Genomic DNA, 18839 nt, shown 5'->3' on the forward strand with positions numbered 1-18839 from the left:
ATATGCATACTTTATGAGGATAGCCAGGGCAATGGTTAGCGGGATAAATATTTACATTTTTGAGGAGTTACCACTATCATCGTATGCATTATTCCGATAAATCTCTTTTGCCCCCCCTTTTTTGCACTTGGAATTAGAATTGGTGGAAGACTCATCTGTATGCTTCCATCAGTTCCCACCCAATCACCACACGCCCAGAGCTTGTGTGTTTCTATCTTCTTCCATTACACAGCACATTGAATGTTATACGTCGGGTAGCTGAGAATAACGGTGAGCGTTTTGTTAATTCACTGAAGATTGTATACGGTCAGAGCTGGATAGGCGCATAATATGCCCTCAACGTTTTGCGTCATCACATGGATGAGGCAGCATTCACTCCATCAGCTCTATGGGTAGTTGTTTGATCTCTTATACCTGTTGACTACTCACCAGTTTACTTGGCTATATAAACTCTGACTGCCACCCAGACTATGGCAATCTCTTTGCCTCTTCAAATTGCTCATTACGACACAACATTTACAGACAACGTGTCATGATACCGTGAGGCTTGAAATGTCTTCCTTCAGCAATATAGATTGCAGAGAGGAAGACAAGGCCGTTCACACTCATACGCCAGCGTCATACTGCTGCTATATGACTTCGCATTCTTATTGCAAATCCATCTCTCTGGCTTGCTGTTGAACCCCATCCCCTTCGCGGATTCAAATCTCTCCAGTCAGACAACGTACCAATGACAGGTGAGTTGGTTGTAGAACTCCCATTTCGAGAAGAGAGAGCTGATTTGGTGTCTCAACTAGTGCTATTCGCATCTATGTTCTCGGCACAATCCTACCCTGTTGACCCATTCGACGCCGAACGCTAATCCAGAGACATGAACAAAGACGAGGGCAAAGAGTGGGAAGGCCGCACCCAACAATTCATGAGGTCATACGAATGGGGCCGTATCCTGATTATAACGGGCTACAAACAGCAAAAACGCCTACTGCGAGAGATCCTGGCTGAACTCCCGGAAGCAGATGTCTCGCGCGGATTGGTGTCCGCCCGCACCATCGATGATTCGCCAAGCCACCAAGCTGAGGTGGTAATCTGCGATTTGGTCCGAACGGATAAACCAGGATTCATGGTGGAGGACGAACGTCTAGAGATTATGAAAACGAATCACATATGGTATGTGACTTGGCTGTAGGATTCCCATTTCGAGAGGAGTGGGCTCGACAATCAATGTATACGTCCCATTGCTAACCTGCTCGTGTACAGCAACGGCTCCCTTATCCGTAAAGGACGAAAGAACAAGCTCGTGTAGGATACAGATCTTCAAATACAGACCACATACCCGTGCGGCTCTCAAGCTAGTGAGTAGAAACCCAGATAACTGGTAACTGCCCAGCGACTAACACAAAGAAAAGCACTTTTCACACCGAAATACATATACAGATTCATCGAACGCGAAGGCAAAGGGAGAGCGACTGTTCATCTACACGAATATCCCCAGTATAAAGAGCTATGGAGAGCTATAAAGGACCATTTCGATATTCTGAAGCTTGAGGATACGATGCGTGAACTGATGTCGAGTCTCGACAAGACTCAGCTGGAGAAGCTGTGGAAGCTTCGTGAGTTGACGAGTCTTGACGAGGACCAAATACAAGAACTACAGAGAATACACGAGAGTATGCAGACCAATGCTGATACCCTTATTCGACACTTCGTCCAACACATTTTGCGACTTGGCCGGCACGCACAGCGAGGAATCAATTCCCCCCACTGACAGCCAGTGGAATCAGACCCAAAACAATCTTCGGAATCAGTTTAGAAAATACTTTCAGCAGACAATTCTAACTCCGCCGACCATTAATTTATGTACATGACGTTGATTCGACAACGCGTTTCGCAAAACTCTCAAGGTCCGCTACGGAAGCGGCTCCGAGTATCCCTTATTCGAGTGCGGAAGATGATCCATACATCAACAGAGTTCTACTACGATGATGACGAGCCAATTTGTGCGTCAACAGAAATTTACTACAATGAATATCACCCTGTATGGGTCACCAATCGGACACTTGTTCTACCGTCGAGGCAACTATACTTGTATAATACCTACCTCATCTCTGGAACACCCGGCATCTGATACTGCTCGAAGAGCACTTTACGTGGCAGATATGAAGACCATGAATGGAAGAAACGCATTCTAGGCCACGGTTCATCAATGGGTCATCGCAGAATGCAACAGAAGCCGCCCGCCATCGGCTCAGCCTCCCACCAACATGATATTTGTGAACGTCAACAACGGTCAGGTCCTTGATGAGATCCCCTCATCTCATCCCTAGCTCGAGGCCTCAGTCGATTATGATTTGGAGGAGCAGCGAGCAGCTGATGTGACACACGCGAGCAGCATCGCTCCAAACGGCACGGCTCATATTGCACTTGAGATCCCTTCATCTCGTCTCCAGCTTAAGGTATCAAGAGAAGAGACAGAATGCCAGGGTAGTATCCCTTTTAACTCATGCTTAGCTGGATCTATACAGTAGCTCATTGACTAAACGATAATCGCAATGTATTCACATATAGTCTCTTCAGATCCCATCTAAATATGCTCATAAGATATCCAAACATCTCGTATTAATTCGGAACTCCCATCTCTGCCTTTATTTTCTCCAGCCTCTCCAGAAACTCTGATATTATCTCACTACTCTCGGAAATTCTCTCAATGACACCCGCAGATGTCCTAACGCAAAGCTGATTGTCGTCCACATACCAACACAGCGACTCCTCTAAGGCTCCTTCCAGCCACATCTCATAGACAGTACATAGAGACTTCTCATCGAGACGAAGAATGAGATGCATGATACCCGATCCAGGATACTTCAGCTCAACCTCCATAAACCAAAACTTCAAATATCTGGGGGCTGTATTTGGAGAAAGGATGGCTTGGTGCGCAATATCTCGGATAAGTGCACAGAATTGTGGAGGAAACTCGCCATATTGGCCATCTTGAATGGCGACCCCGAACTTGGCCATTGCCATTTCGAATACCCTTGTGTGATCCCAGTGTGTGGCCAGGTATAGCAGAGCACGGTCTCGAACGTTTCCCTCCCAAACCTCTAGGTTGTCCATCAGCATTTGCGAGACGCATTTCGGCAGACGGGGATGCTGGTTCATGATAATTCCGGCCACTGCTCTGTGGAGCGGTTTTGTGCCCCCGACTAGGACCGCCACGCTATTGAATATGACATCTGGCACTCGTCCATCGTAGTGCTTTTGACCCTTGGAAGCTAATTCCAGTAATATGTCTTCTTGACTGCTGAAATGGGCGGCGAGAACGTTCAAGATATTGTAGCGGATGCCTGGGCCCGCTAGAAGTTCAGAAAGCTCTTCCAAATGAGTCCCATCGAAGCCATTTTTGCGGAGAACCTCGAATAGAATGTCGACTATCAGAGTATCCAGAGTCAGAGTGCTGAGCTGGCCATCTGGATATTTTGGACAGCTGAGGTGCTCCAAAACAACATTTTCGATGCTCTCCAGCTTCTTTGCGGAGTTTTCATCATATAGCCTGTCTTTCCAACGCTGAAGAGCTTGTCTTATCATTTCTTCTCTGTTGTTCTGGGGCGCTTGTGTCTCCTCCGGCTTGGAGTTATCAAGAACAACCGTGCTAGTGTCCAAGAGTTTCACAGTCTTTGTCAAGTTTACCAGTGCTTCCTTTATCTTTTCAGGCTCGGCATATACTGATCTCATAGCAAAGCCTCCATCTATTTTCGGATAGAGAGACTGATCGCGTGCCAAGCTCTTCAGAGCCTCATAGGCGTCTGATGGCAAGTCCAACATGCTCTTCAACTCTGACAAAACACTGACTCTGGTCTCATTATTCCGGACATGTAGACATTCTAGTAAACCCCTCACGATCAAAGGGTTGTACTCTGTCTCAGTCCTGGTCTCCGCAAGCTTCCATATAGTGACCGCAGCGTGTTGGTAAATACGCCTGTCCGAGTGGTCTAAAAGCTTAGAGAGAAGCGACATTGCGGCCGGAGTTGACCGTGGCGTGTGCCAAAGGAGGCTCATTGTTGCAAAACTCAAGTTGAGAGTATCTTCATCATACTCGTCCGCATCAGCGTCCCCGTCAGCAAAATCCCGAGACCACTCAACTACAAGGTCTACCAAGCTGGGAGAAACTCTCGGTCGCGCGATGAGCCCTTGGGCAAATTCTTCACGCAAACTTTTCCTGTAAAAGTCTATAAAGCCGGCGACCTCTTTTAGAAGTCTTTCGGGGAATTCTGTTTCCCCCACCAGCTGGCGTACCGTTTGTCGGGAGATCTGAGACTCCAAGATGAGCCAGTCCATCATCTTTAAGTCCAAGGACTCGCGAATTTCCACAAATGAAGGTGATTCAAATGCACTGCTATTAACCTCTGCCAGGCAGTGCATAGTCAACCGCAAATGGGCAGGACCAAGCAGGTCCTTTGGCTCTTCTTCTATTGCCTGGAAAAAGCGATTCAATGCCTCTTCATCGCGCTGGAGCTGAATGGTGCCGGCAACAAAGCGCCAGAAGACATCGTAGCTCGAATTATACTTCTCCATTTGTAGGAAAGTCTCCGGTTTGGTTGGTGTTGATTTCTTGGTAGAGTAATCAAAAACGATTAGATCTTTCCTCGATATCCAGTGTTGTACAAAGAATTGCGCGGCAAACAACTCCTGGAACGTCAAATGCAGGAAGTGATAACTTCGGGTAGTCGGTGTTAGCGGTCCATCCGAGGTGCGAAGGAACGAGAGCTTATCCAAGTCGGTGAACCATGACTGCATTTTAACCGTAGGGAGGTTGCCCGCAATAATGCTCTGTTGATTGTGGAATTTTGTGAGAAAGGCCGGATCAAATTCAACCATGTTGTTACAGAGCCCAGTGAATGAGAGCGACTGAAGAGCATTGATTTCGGCTTGGCAAAGTCTTCTGATATCGTCCGAGTAAGAAGCCTGTGCTTCGTGTTTCAACAGCGGTTTAGCACTGCCTTCGCGACGTTTCTCCAACAATTCCACATCCTTGTTCCAAAGAGACCTCTCTATGGCGTGGTATAGTTCAGTCATGGTCTCCGGAGGACTGTCACCGTCCAACATCCCAGCTATCATGCTGTAGCAGATAGCGTCAAGCTGGATCGGAATGCGAGCTAACCCAGCTACTACAGGGTGGCCTTCGATAAACTCATAAATTTCCTCTGCTTTCCCACTGCCGTGCTTTTCTATATATTCCTTCACTTGGTTAGGATAGAAACCAATCGTTTCGAGCTCTAGGTCAATTTTCTGGAAAACGTCACGGTTGACACCTCGCGGGCGTGTAGTTATAATGGCCCGGGGCTGATTGAGCAGTTGGAGAAGAAGTTCATTGCCGGAAGAGTGCAGTTCCCGATGAACTTCATCGAAGCCGTCGAGAATAAAAAGTGTCCTACTGGGATCGCTCGTAAACGACCTTTCCAGAGCCTCGCCGAGAGTACCTTTGCCAGCCCTTTCAACATTAGGAAGGGGCTGGTTCAGGATATCTGCAATAGATTGTCCTGATTCTAGGTCACTCTTGATCTGGCGTAATGGGACCCAGATGACTCGATCGATGATCCCAGCCCATATGTCCTTGTGGATGAAATCGTAGACCATCTTTTTGCAGAGAGTCGTCTTGCCCACACCGGCTTGGCCACGGATAAGAATTCGCCGAGGCGGACCTCGGATAGTGTTGTTTGATGTGTCTTTCTTCTCGTCAAAAAGGGTTTCCAAACTGACACGGTCGGTCTCTGGTGGCTCCCAGACATCCAAACGACGCAGGATAGAAAAGGGAGAGGGTAAACGAGTATCGGAATCCCTGTTTTGGTTTGAATCCACGGAGTTTCTAACAATAGCCAGATTTATATAGCATTCGTCCATAGATAGCTTGCTACTATCAAGGCGTTCAATTTTAAGCAGATCTAGATCCGAGTCCGTATACTTATCCCGTAATACTTGATCTGCGTAAAATTCTCGGACCTTGTGACAACTTTGCCAGGCATTAACCAGTAATTGCTTTCGGGGTTGATGGGTCTTGGGCTTTGAACATTCGACATTGCTCAAATATGTTTTGCGACGCCCAGATCTTGACAAGTTCGGGGAGTCAAGTTGCGGCGATCTAGTAACCAGTCGAGTCCATTCAAGTACACGACAGAATTTGGTCTGACTTGCTTGGGTGATAAGAAACGTCTTGAGAACATTGACAACTTGGTCATGTTTCAAGTCGTCTGCCAGCTCAAGTTGTGCGCAGAGTCCACAAAGGAAATCCTTACCCTCGCGACAAGGTAGGTCTGGATGCTGAAGCAAAGCTTCCATATGCTTTGGAGCATTTGCCCAGACCAAGCCATCAGTGGCTCGCAAAGCAATATACCAATCCTTGGGTTTCTTCAGCGTTTTGAATGCTTTACCCGTGTTCGAGGCGCTCTGAAATAATTCGCTGCATGATTTGATAACCTCGATGATGGAGCTTATCAACTCAGGCACTTCCGTCAAGTCGACCAGACCCTCCACTAGTTTCGATGGATCGAATGACCAGACAGAGCCAGCAACCTTTGCACCACCCAAGATAGTCTTGAAAGTGCTGGCTCCAATCTTCTTCCAAGGACTCACGTCAGTTGGAATAGCCAGCAATGCCTGATAAGAGTAACTCGCGACCTCGGCGAGACGAAGCTCTTTATGATCCCTGAGCTTCTCCAGCCGCTTCAGCAAGTTCTGGACTTTGAGATCCACGATGCCCTCTATCTTAACTTCATTCATAGCATCCAAAACCGCCAGCAGAGCGCGAATCGAGTTGTACTTGGTTTGGCCATGAGCTGCATCAACGGCACTGTCCAGTGCCTTTTGGATTGAAAGCATGGCGCTCCCGAGGTTCAATCGTTTTCCAGCCAGCCCAGCCTGGCGACAGTGAAGAAACGCCTCGAATGCGCGTAGAAGCTCAACGTCCACGATCTTGCCGTCCACTGCAGCACTTGCGATAACATTGTGAAATTTGTCGAATACACGTACATAGTCGTCTTCATCGAAGAAAGGCGCCAGCGAAGTAATCTCAATGGCATGTGTTTCGCTCGGGCTCTGGATAAACTCGTTGATCATGGACTTCTGTAGGGCTCGCAATGCCTGCAATTCTTTGGCAGAACGGGCAATTCGCTGCCTCTCAGCCGCATCTTGTTTCGATGGCTGCGCTGCAAGGCTCAGCCGGCGACAAAGATCATCTGTTGATTGTGGCCGACAGAAATTCTCCCTAGAACTCGCCATCAGGAGTGAGTTGTAGGAAGTACATGTTGTATTTCCTCAGCTGGCAGTGATGAAGCGAACTTGTAGTTGTCGTCGCCTCGTGACAGCTCCAGCCGCTGTTAGTGGCTTCTGAAAAATTCCAATAGTGTCCTGCAGCGTTTCAGCTCTGAATACAGAGGAGGCATAGTACTTGAAGATCTTTGAAGCCATAATTGACAGTCTGCCATCAATGACTTCGAAAAATCTACTCAAATGGTGACGTAGAATAATCTAATTACAGCAAGTTGGTCATAAGTAGAGGATGGATATCATAAATTTCTTCTATTACGACGCATGCTACAAGGCGATGCAATACGTATATCATAAAGCTTCGCATAAAGCTTCGTTGCTTCCATCATGTCCGCCCAACCTTGAATGATAATACCTAGAGTACATATGTCAGTAACTATATCTTCCAGAGCGGCCGATACATGGTGTTCAACTTACATCATTCTTCCCCACGGCAACGACATCATCTTCAGATACCCTCATGTTTCCAACTCCTTCCACAAACGCAATCGGCGCATCACCCATCACTTTCCGAGCAACGTCACCCACTGTCAATCCCTTCTTCACCAGCACGCAATCTCTAAAGACAAATTTGGATTCGGACGCTCCAGAGCTAAACGTCGTAGTGTTTCGGACGGGGAAAACAGGTACTAAGCCGAGCAGCTCGGCGGCCTTAGACAGCACCTGTACGACTCCAGTCGACCCAAAGCGGTAGAGCACCATATCCTTTAGATTTTCTATTCGATTTCGGTTCTTTTCGTCAAGTTCTTTGAGGCCGCCTCCTGTAGGGTCGCCTTGCTCGATGAGATCTTCTCTCGTGTCGATAAATTCGCTTCCCTCCACGTATTTGATGTATCCTTGCTTCGCCATTTTCCTCAGGAAGATTTCTGAAATGGCCGAACAGAGTACAACCGCATTAGGGTCCTGCATCTTGGCAATCTTGGCAATGTTCTTATCTGCATCGGGATGATCGATCTTGTTTAGCGCTATAACCGTCGGGAACTTTTCGTCGATGAAGCAGTTGACAATGTGCTCAATCGTTTCATCGGACCACTCCTCCAGCGGCTCTTTCACGCCTGATCGATCTATTGTCCGCTGTACCGTTACGGTTGTGGATCCGTAACCGGAAAACTGGTTTTGTAATGTCTCGACAGCCGTCGCCTTGACCGCGATATGCCGCCGCTTGATGCCTCCCCATTTTTGCATCAGATTACCCAGAATCCATGCAACAACCTCGCTGCGCAGCCATGCGATATCAACCGAAGGATCGTAGCCTCTCGTCTCCTTGCCTTCCGCATCGACGGTTCCGGACGCATCAACGACGTGAATAAGCGCATCGGCATGTCGTAGATCGTCCAAGAATTTGTTTCCCAGGCCACGGCCTTGATGCGCACCAGGCACTAACCCCGCGACATCTAGAAGCTCGATCGGTACAGATCGTCGGCCGTCGACGCAAGATCCGTAGTTGGGTTTGCATCTGTCTGAGACGTTGAAGCGCGCGCAGGCGCAGTCGATCTGAAGGTATCCTATCGCTCGCTGAGGATCAATGGTGGTAAATCTGTCGCACAAGAACAAAAGAGGATGTCCAAGTCAGCTTCGCGAGCTTTTATTCGAGTGGGAATGGGGTGGGTGGGCGAGTATTCACGGGAAGTTGCCTGCACAAAAGGATGTTAGTCTCAGTATAAGCATCTATCAGATGAGCGACGGATGGTCCCCTTTGTTGTTTCCTCGCTTCGCTTATGGTTTTAATATATGAAAAAAGGAATGAGGCCACTGACCAACTTTGGAGGAAGCATCTGTTAAGCTGTTGAGCGTGCTGCTCTTGCCGGCAGAGGGCTTCCCTACCAGCCCGATGAGGGGATCGCGAGGCATGGCGGGGCGCGCGCGAAATCTCGAGTCGGAGGATGCAAATGAATATAATAGAATACAAGGATATTATTGAACTGTACAGTAGGGGAGCTTATGGAAATGAATCTATGAATGGTGAAAAGAGCCGGAATGCGTAGGAGACTGTCAGACAGATAGCAGATATGATATCGCAAAAAAAGATAAAAAAAAAAATTGGATCGGCAATATGCAAAAAGTTGGCGCAAAGTGGACGCTTGTGACGAACGGGCTGCGATGATGTCGTTCAATGTACCCAATGGTAAGCACGGCTACTGCTGATGTCGTACTAATAAGAGAGTTACTTATTTATAGGAGACTGGCACACTAAGACACGAGTACTTTCAATCTGCCGATACTAGCCCCTCCACGCTCATTTACTTCAAGGTACTTCTATGCTAGGCAGCTTGTATAACGGACGATTAACTTCCATCTCGAACAAGACAGATCACCAACGCCTGATCTTTCATCTTTCCTTGCTCAAGCAAACCTCTCAAGTCATCTCACATTCTCTAACATTGTGACATGGCGCATTCACAATTACCCCTCGAGGCTTTCCCAGCCTGGGCTGCCCTGAACAGTGTGGAATTTGCAAACGCAGAAATACGAACCGTCGAGGGCAAAGGGCTTGGCCTTGTCGCCAAGCATGATATCACAGATGCGGGCCAAGATGCTTCTAGCTCACGAGCGATAATTCGAATACCCCGGGATCTTGTTTTATCTGCAGAGACGGTAGAAGTATACGCCAAGGTTGATCGGAATTTCAAGCAGCTATTTGAGGCTGCTGGACACCAAGTAAGTATCAGGGTTCACCCGTGGTGAAATTCACATGATGACGACGACGATGCTAATATCTGGAGAGAGCACTAGGATTGATGTCATGCTATATCTTTTGACTCATATTATCCAGTCGAAAGAAGCTTCTTCAGATGCTAGATTATTTGCTTCAACGTCGTGGACCGAGTATATCAAGTTCTTGCCTCAATACATCCCTATTCCCACCATGTGGACGAATGAGGAGAGGCAACTACTCAAAGGCACATCTCTAGAGGTAAATTGACATCCCCCATCTACTTCGATAGTAACCTATCGGGGATTTCTCCTACATTGTTACCCAAATGCGGCTCGCAATGCATGAAGCCGCAGATGTCATGCAATGCTGTACTGACAATCATACCACACAGGCAGCGTTGAGTGCCAAGCTATCTGCACTTTCACGCGAATTTAATCAGATTAGCGAACAAGCATCAGATATACCCTTTTGGAGGGATCTTTTCTGGGACACTGTAACGGTGGAGGATTGGATCTTAGCCGATGCCTGGTATCGCTCGCGATGTCTGGAGCTTCCTCGAGCCGGTCATGCTATGGTTCCTGGACTTGACATGGCGAACCACTCACAGACCCATTCTGCATACTACGATGAAAGTTCTGACGGCGATGTGGTACTTCTTCCGAGTTCAGGGTCAAAGGTATTATCAGGTGGAGAGATTACAATCTCATATGGACAGACAAAGTCACCAGCCGAGATGCTGTTTAGCTACGGCTTCATCGACCATGACTCCTCCGTTAAAGAGCTAACACTACACGTCGCTCCGCTACCCGACGACCCTCTAGGAGCAGCTAAACTCCGCGTTTACAATGGGCCCCCCACGGTTCGGTTATCTTTGACGGAGCAAGGTGTCCAGTGGAACAGCCCTTTTCTGTACTTGCTAGTTCTCAATGAGGAAGATGGACTTTCTTTCCGCATAGCGCAAGACACGTCAGGGGATCGCCAATTGGTACTATTTTGGCAAGACGAAGATGTTACGGACCGGGCTGATGAGCTTGAGACGCTTGTGCAGAATCACGACCTATACCAAGTGTTTAAGCTTCGAGCTGTTGCCGTGCTGGAGGAGCGGGTTGCGATGCAGCTGGACAGAATCTCCTCCGGACTCTCGTACGGGGTAACGGAGCAACCACAAGCAGCAAATCAGCCGCGTGCGGAGTGCATGCTAGCGGCTGAGACTTTGAGAGATCTTGAAACCCAGGTCCTGCAAGGTGTGGCGGAGGCGCTAGAAAACGAGGTACGATATTTTTCCTGTCCTTTTGTCTCTTTGTTGGTTTTGAGGCGACCCTTCCCTTGTCCATGGGATTCCGACGGTCCGGGGTCCAGCCAGATGGCGGCAGATGGCTATTCCCGAACAAGACCAAGTTCTCAGTTTAAACCAAAAGTCATGGATAAATGCTAATGCAACCACGTAATATCACAGAAGGCAAGGCTGCTTCTGGACGCACGCGTAGTGACATATCTCGGGTCTATGGAAGATGCCCAAAACGAGCAAGCGTCTGAGCCGGCAGCCAATGAAGAGGACGATTTCAGCTAAGCGGCCGAAATAGCCTGGCGGCGTGGGATGAACAGCCGGGGAAGCGCTGATATAAACTCTAGCGTGGGGATCGACGATTGATCATGTAGATGTTTGCGCCGGCTTGACCCGATAGGGAGGCAGTGAGAAGGAGGGCAACCATTGTTTGTGGCCTTTTGACGCTTTCTAGTCGAGTTTTGTATCGTGATTCCGCTCGACAAACTAGCACTGAGCTATTGACTGAAACGGAACTAAAATGCGGGTTGAACATGCGATCAATGCAGTGCGAGTATAAGTGAATTGTGAATTTGGTAAACAGATCTCGGTCATGAACATGTTGAATAGAACTGGAGAGCCGTTTCATATCTGGAGATGTTTAATCTCAGAAGATTAGATGCATCTCGTATCGTGGTCATCTTCCATTCTGCTTGTATGACATGACAGACGCTGGGATGATTTTAAACTTCAAGCTCTTCTTTCCACGCCACCATTTCAAGCGTGGCTGACGCTTCGAACTCTGAGTTAGGGTAAACGAATGCCACTAGCACCTCAGTCTTGGCACAAAATACGGGGAAAGAAGTGCTAATGAATGCCATGAAGGATAATAGATGTGCCGACGAGCACTAAAAGTCTCTCATCTGGTGATAATTGGGCATGCTGAATGTGTCCATGGGAAGTGGGAGGATGAGTGTGTCCCGGGTGTGAGTGATTAAGCCAGGGCTTTTGGGGCCCTAGACAAGATGGCTGCAAGACCGGAGAGGAACGCGGCACCTCGCAGCTGAATGCTAGAATGGAAGAGTTGCATGCATGGCATAAACACGCTCCTCTAGGCTGCATTGAGTCAACTATTCTTGACATTGATTTCGGTGTCGCGTGGACCGAGCTGGGGCAGAGCAGAAAGCTGACGGCATCGGCAAGGGTCCGAGGCTGCCGGTGTCTTGGACGCTCGAGAGTCGGTGGTTAAATCTACGCCGATTCCATTGAGGTAAGATGCTTAGTGAATCAACCAGTGCTGATTCCGGTGCTGCCGTTTTTTTCTCGCGTGCGTACAAGCAGATAGACAGGCGATAGCAGCATCACGTTATGGGACATGGCGCCCTGAAGAGGTCACGTTATTGAGAATGAGTCGGAGGCGAAAACCGCTGCAGCAGTACCCAAATCCCAAACCTGCATTCGGCACCCAAGAACGCATGTATCTTCACAGTGGCATGAAACGATGGCCGTTGGACAAACGCCACCACCGCTCCCATTTCCCGTTCTTGTTGGCCGAATGTCAAAAAGCTGCACAGTACGAGGGCAGCGAGAAGTGAGAGGAGCTGCTCCCCGGCTTTTCCCACCCCGCACTATGTGCGCCTTAGGGGGGCAAACCGCGGGAAATCTGGGGTAAATCAGGCCATAAGTCGAGATTTCTTCGGCGCTAGCTATCTGGCAAAGGCTTTGGAATCCGTTCTAGAGCTCGAGGGCCCTTGCGTGGGCTGGTACGAAAAGTAAGACTGCAGCGGTAAGATATCGAAGGGTCGATGGACGTTGTTGGGACAATGGGTTGCATTTTCTGACTGCGCTGCGCTCGACCTGCATCCCCCGTCAGGCCCCGTACATCGGCCAGCCCTCAACTGGACGGACGGCCCATGTGGGTAATGCGAGTACGGCGGTCGGGCTAAAATGTCGCGATGCTGGGTTAGGGTTCAAATTTCTTCAGCCAGCGAGCCTCATGTTGCGGTGATCGCACAGGGTATGTTCGTCCATCTGCCGGAGCAGCCAGTCGCTAGCATCGTTGCCGTGCAAGTACTAGAAGGCAAACCCTTGATGAGCTAGCACACACAGGTACTCCGTGCCAGCAAATGGACATGGTCATGGATTAGTAGATCAACATTGGAACAGAGTCATGGCTACTGTACGAGTACAGGCAGAGCCGGGGTGGGGGCATCTCGTGGCCTACCAGGGGGGCGACTAGCGAGCGCAGTGCAAAAAAGATTGGAAGAAGACAACCGACGTACGTCAATCAAAGTCGGGACTGATGACAGCCCCAACGAAAGACGTTGGCGGGTGGAGCAAGCCGGACCGGATCTGTCCAGTCACAGCGGCGCGGTGCCTATTAGGGCGTGCGGCGTGCATCAGCAATTTGGGTGCTTTTTCATGCGAGCAAAGGGGGAACGAGAAGACGAGAGGGATTCCGATGGCAAGATTCCGTGGGTTGATAGGATTGAGGCCATCTCCAGGCGAAGATGCGGTGGTTGCAACCCTTTGCAGCCGGCTGCAGCAGGTACCGCATTTGTACCTCTCCGGCGCTGGACATATGCAGGACTAACATGCAGACGACTTGGCGGCGCCCTGCCTGGCACCCAGCCGTCAGTTAGTATATGTACCTGCCTCTAGCACCCAGCCAACGCGCTACAGGGTGCTAGAACTGGGTGCTAGAGGCAGCACTTGGTCAGAAGGTTTGCGCACTAACCAATCCCCTTCCCCGGGATTTAATTGCCTGCCCGTGCGAACTCGAACTCGTTGCAGCGCTCCTTTCCATGTCCTTTAAGGCTCCACTTCGCCATTCTCTGTCCTGGGCTCGCTCTTCCATTTCCCTTTCCCTTCCATTCTCTCACACCCCACAATATTCTTCACTCTTTACTCTACTTCTCCAGCTGACGACCGGAATACTTCACATTATCGAACACGAGAACGAGTTTCATTGGTATTGCGACATCATCGTGCCTTCTGGAAACAAACCGAACCAAGTCGTGGCAACGTGATACTTGCCCACGCTGTCTCGCCATCTGTTGCGCCGAACCACGGCTGGTGGGCGAAGAAAGCCCCAATCAGCAAGTTCGCTCGCATAAAACAACGCCTTGACCAACACCACCGAATCTTCATATCTCTTTCTCAATCGACGCTCGGATCGCAATCGCCACAATGCCGGGCATCCTGCCTATGAAAGTTATCAAGGTGGGCAACAGCGCCCAGAGTCGCATCGCCCAAGCCTGTGACCGGTGTCGCAGCAAAAAGATCCGCTGTGATGGCGTCCGGCCGACATGTTCACAATGTTCCTCAGTTGGCTTCGAGTGCCGCACAAGCGACAAGCTGAGCCGGCGTGCCTTTCCGCGTGGATACACAGAGTCTCTAGAGGAGCGGGTTCGTGCGCTCGAGGCAGAGGTCCGCGAGCTCAAGGACCTGCTGGACGAGAAGGATGAGAAAATCGACATGCTCTCTACGATGCACGGAAACATTCATGGCGGACCACGACGGAGGCCTTCAGTCACATCCATGGCCACTCCGGTATCACCAGATTCCGCAAAAGACTCGCCCACCATAAAAGAAGACACCTTCAGAGTGCAAGCTACACAATTGCTTCTCGGCGTCGAAAATTCCGACTCGTACTTTATGGGCTCATCCAGTGGGCGCGCCTTTATCGGTATGTCATACTTTAGCTGCCCCACGTTCACACAATCCACGCGCGCACAATGCGCAGACACACTGCCATCTTGCTTCCCCAAAGCTTATTACCATGTCTCTAACGTCTTTTCTATGTAGCCTCTCTCAAGCGTAAGATGCAAGACAGCGGCAAGCCCTGCAGTGACTTTACCCCAGACGCCTTCTTGCATATCCAAGGCTGCACTCCACTCGTTGCCAAGATGTCGGAACAGCCATCAAGGGTCCCTCCTCGGCTCTTTTCAGACAGATGTGTCAACGTCTTTTTCCAAGAATGGGCCCCTCTCTTCCCCGTTCTTCACAAGCCCACTTTCCTCCGTATCTACGAGGAGTTTGTCAATGACCCAGAGAGAGTCAAGTGCAACTATAAGCTTGCCCAGCTCTATCTCGTCTTCTCTCTCGCAGGCCTCTCGTCAGAGGCTCCAGACATTCAGCAAGTTGCTGCATGCGAGTACCAATGGACGAAAGCCCTAGAGTCCTTGATGCTGGAAAACACCATGAACACACTGCAGTGTCTTGTGCTGGCTCTGCTGTACTGCACCGTCCGAGCCGACTATCGTCGTCTCCAGCACTACAAATGCATCGCCGTGGGTCTGTCTCACCGGCTAGGCCTGCACCAAAGCCAGAAGCGCTTCTCTTTTGGCGCTTTGACCCTCGAGACTAGGAAAAAGGTCTTTTGGACACTGTATGCCCTGGACACCATGACGGCTGCCATTACTGGCCTTCCCAAACTGCTAAAAGAAGAGGATGTCCAAGCGGAGTATCCATCCGACACTGACGATGAGTACGTGACGGAGAAGGGGTTCCAGCCCACACTGCCGGGAGAGTACACGCGCATCTCCAGCGCTCTAGCTCTCTTCAGGGCAACCCGCATCCTCGCTCGTGTCCTCGACAAGGTGTACCCTGCAGCGGCAAGCTATGACCTGTCGCTACAGCAGATTAGTGCCTTTGAGGCTGAATTAGACGGCTGGTACGATGATCTGCCGGCTCATCTGAGACTCAACTTTGCTCATGGCAAGCCATCGACAGATGTCACTGGCAGCCGGTCACCTCTACTGGTAAGTGCGAAGAGTGATACATACTAAAGATGCGAAGGGACTAACAAAAACGTCACACTAGGCACTCACATATTATTATATTCGCACCCTCATCTATCGCCCCGTCGTTGGCTCCAACCTCGGGCCCAAGGCTGCACCTGCGCTGATCTCCATCAGCGAGTCCAGCAAGCACATTATCCAAATCTCACAGCTTCTCGAGGAGCGAAGCATGTCATTTTCATTCTGCATGAACAAGTGTGATCTTCTCGCCGTGTGCGCCCTTACCCTTCTCTACCAGGCCATTGATCTGAAGCGTGACAGCAAGCTGTTGCGCGAGGATGAGCGGCTGGTCAACGATGTCCTTCAGACCCTTCGCAAGAACCAGTCGCCTGGATTCGTGGATTTGGAACGAGCCGCGAGCGTGCTCATTACCGTTACTGACCCATCAGGGCCAGCGGCGATGAACAAGCACGTCCGCAAGCCGTCGGTGGCGACTGGCTCCCGTCGCGCATCACCCCCGACGAGCTATCCCAAGCAACAAAACTCCCCACCGCTGGGCCAATTCCCGACTTCAGCAAGCGATACTGACCTGACGCGACACCAAGACAAGGCTCGCTGGATGGGCAACATGGCGGACCTCCAAGGTTCCAACGGAGAGGTCCAACCCATCTCGTCTCGCCAATCATTTGATGGCCACCGACAGGAGCGCCAGCACTCGGCGTCGCGGATGTCTAGGCTTTCCCCGAACGCGCAGGCAAGGCAGAACCTCGACTACCTTTCGCTCAACGACACTCCTTTCACAAACAAACACGCCACATCCCCAACCAGCATGCCGGCACAGACAGTGGGAATGCAGACCAACGGCCAGAACTTTATGAACAACGGACAGTCAGCCAAGACGCCCAACATGACTGGTGCCGACTGGGAGGCGCTGGTCGGATCCATGGACAGTGGAATGAACAATGTTTATGACGTGATCTACGGAGGCGCCAGCATCGAAGCTGCCATGGCGGGACACTCGACGGGCAGCGAGTGGTCACCAGATTCATGGGACCTGAGCAACTTCAACATTGGTGAATTTGGCAACAACCCGGCGCCGCCGCAGAGCGTGCTCAGCATGAGTGACGAAAGCCTCAGCTCAGGAGAAGAAGTGTCACCTTCAGAACTTGGACTGGGCCTCGGAAGCATTGACTACGGAAAGCAGCTGCAGGGGGTCAACTACCACAACGGCGAATTTTCAACAAACGGGCTGCACGGGCTGTCTTTGTGAATAATGACATGTTTTTTTAGGCGCTATGGTGTGATGTGATGGCGAAGCGAGAGACGCTTTGGTTTCGTCTGGAATATGCTGCTTATCGATGTAACGTTTTTGATACATACCTTTATGTTGGGACGGCGCACATGGCGGAGCGATATGTTGAGGGCTTTTTTTTTGTCTTTTCGAAATTTTTTCTGCCTGCTATGACTCGGAGACCAAAAGTGGCTACAAGGCTGCCACGGGGATATGAGGGATTACCTGCTATTGGTGAAATGGACGGATGGATGGATGGAGATGGATAGTTTTGAATATTTCCATTACATGATATTTCCAAAACACATGGTCTTTTTGAATAAGCAGTATCATCGGTGTGACGATTTTTGCAGAGATTTTAACTCGATTTACCTATTTGGCGGCATCTTATCTTGGTGATATAAATAGTCGGAGCACTAACATGCGGCATATCAAGGGATTACCCACCTGCGATACGGCATTGATATTAATATCTATTAATCCTTGACCTGAACGAAAACTGCACATGCAAAAACCAGTTTGCCCTGATGCGTTGAAACTCATTCCAAGCTGGATTGGGAATAAGGCGACGGAGCTGACGACCAGCCCGCCACGATCTTCTTTAGCAACTTCGGCACGTTGCGCAATATCTGGACCCTACTCGATAGTGGATGAAAGACCCCTTCTGACCCTCTCTGGCGGAGCCCTAAAACGGCTGCTGGAAAGCCGCCTGGTGACTCGCAGCGGCTGTGCAGGAGCTTGAGGTGATTAGGGGAGTGGGAAATCAAATGCGCTGCCGGGAGTCATTTTAGCGGTCCACACAGCCTTGTAACGTAGCAGCCCAGCTTTCTTGTCTAGGTGAAGATATGTGGAATTATTGCCACATGCACATGCGAGCTTGTTTGCCATGGGTGCTGTGATGAAGTTTTTTTTTTTTTTCTTGGCCGTGGCCTTATTATCGTGCTTATACTAACAGGTAATCAGTGGCGTGGATCCATTCAGCGCTGACCTTGGGATTTACACTCCCGCAAACTAAGGTGCTTATCACGGACGGCTAACACGTCAACGGTATCAATATGCGTATTACTTGGCCACGGCAGAGACGCCTATCAATCAAAAAAGGGTCCCAGTTCCAGGTGGCGACACGACAGGCACCATGTTCAGGGGAAAAGAGGGTCATGCGAGGCAGGCTGGTGATGGGGAGTGGCCTCATGAGCTTTGGTGTGAGTAGAGTGTATGCGAGATTTGATTTGATGGAGTTTTTTTATACTTTTCTCGTGGTCTGAGTCAAAAAAAGCAGGATGGAGCTTTTTTCAGGTTTGATACGGTAGTAGCTTGTTTGGTAGATATGAGATGATGGATGGATACCGAGAGATAGGTAGGTACTAGGTAGATAGAAAGCTGCGATACAAAAACGAGATGAGAGGCACCACTTTGTCGCTCTCTTTCTCTCTTTCTCTTTCTTGGTTCTTGGTTCTTTGTTCTTTATTAACTTGTTGGTTACTGGTCAAAACGTCAAAATAGCCTGATACTAGCAAAAGAACAAAAAAAAAAAAAAAAAACATACAAAGGAAATAAAATAGCCGGCTA

The 18839-nt window shown here is 49.7% G+C and overlaps 5 protein-coding genes across 5 annotated transcripts; 3 read left to right on the forward strand and 2 right to left on the reverse strand.

Annotated features, from left to right (window-relative positions):
• Nucleotides 1-871: 871 nt before the first annotated feature.
• T069G_00678 (AAA domain-containing protein) lies at nt 872-1765 on the forward strand (the record flags this gene model as incomplete). Its single annotated transcript, XM_056167888.1, has 3 exons — nt 872-1167; nt 1258-1299; nt 1435-1765. The coding sequence occupies 3 exons, from the start codon at nt 872-874 to the stop codon at nt 1763-1765; spliced, it is 669 nt and encodes a 222-aa protein (XP_056033204.1).
• Nucleotides 1766-2616: 851 nt separating this feature from the next.
• T069G_00679 (NACHT domain-containing protein) lies at nt 2617-7107 on the reverse strand (the record flags this gene model as incomplete). Its single annotated transcript, XM_056167889.1, has 2 exons — nt 2617-5975; nt 6183-7107. The coding sequence occupies 2 exons, from the start codon at nt 7105-7107 to the stop codon at nt 2617-2619; spliced, it is 4284 nt and encodes a 1427-aa protein (XP_056033205.1).
• A 535-nt stretch (nt 7108-7642) lies between these two features.
• Nucleotides 7643-9168, reverse strand: T069G_00680 (50S ribosome-binding GTPase domain-containing protein; the record flags this gene model as incomplete). The annotated part of the gene is made up of 4 exons (XM_056167890.1): nt 7643-7672; nt 7735-8854; nt 8942-8951; nt 9075-9168. The coding sequence occupies 4 exons, from the start codon at nt 9166-9168 to the stop codon at nt 7643-7645; spliced, it is 1254 nt and encodes a 417-aa protein (XP_056033206.1).
• Nucleotides 9169-9705: 537 nt separating this feature from the next.
• T069G_00681 (uncharacterized protein) lies at nt 9706-11543 on the forward strand (the record flags this gene model as incomplete). Its single annotated transcript, XM_056167891.1, has 4 exons — nt 9706-9975; nt 10043-10231; nt 10365-11243; nt 11430-11543. 4 exons carry the CDS (start codon nt 9706-9708, stop codon nt 11541-11543), a joined length of 1452 nt encoding a protein of 483 aa, XP_056033207.1.
• Nucleotides 11544-14426: 2883 nt separating this feature from the next.
• Nucleotides 14427-17249, forward strand: T069G_00682 (fungal specific transcription factor domain-containing protein; the record flags this gene model as incomplete). Its single annotated transcript, XM_056167892.1, has 5 exons — nt 14427-14925; nt 15045-16000; nt 16062-16637; nt 16683-16823; nt 16869-17249. The coding sequence occupies 5 exons, from the start codon at nt 14427-14429 to the stop codon at nt 17247-17249; spliced, it is 2553 nt and encodes an 850-aa protein (XP_056033208.1).
• Between the last annotated feature and the right edge of the window lie 1590 nt (nt 17250-18839).

This window comes from Trichoderma breve, chromosome 1 (assembly GCF_028502605.1).
Source record: "Trichoderma breve strain T069 chromosome 1, whole genome shotgun sequence".
NCBI classification, from domain to species: Eukaryota; Fungi; Ascomycota; class Sordariomycetes; order Hypocreales; family Hypocreaceae; genus Trichoderma; species Trichoderma breve.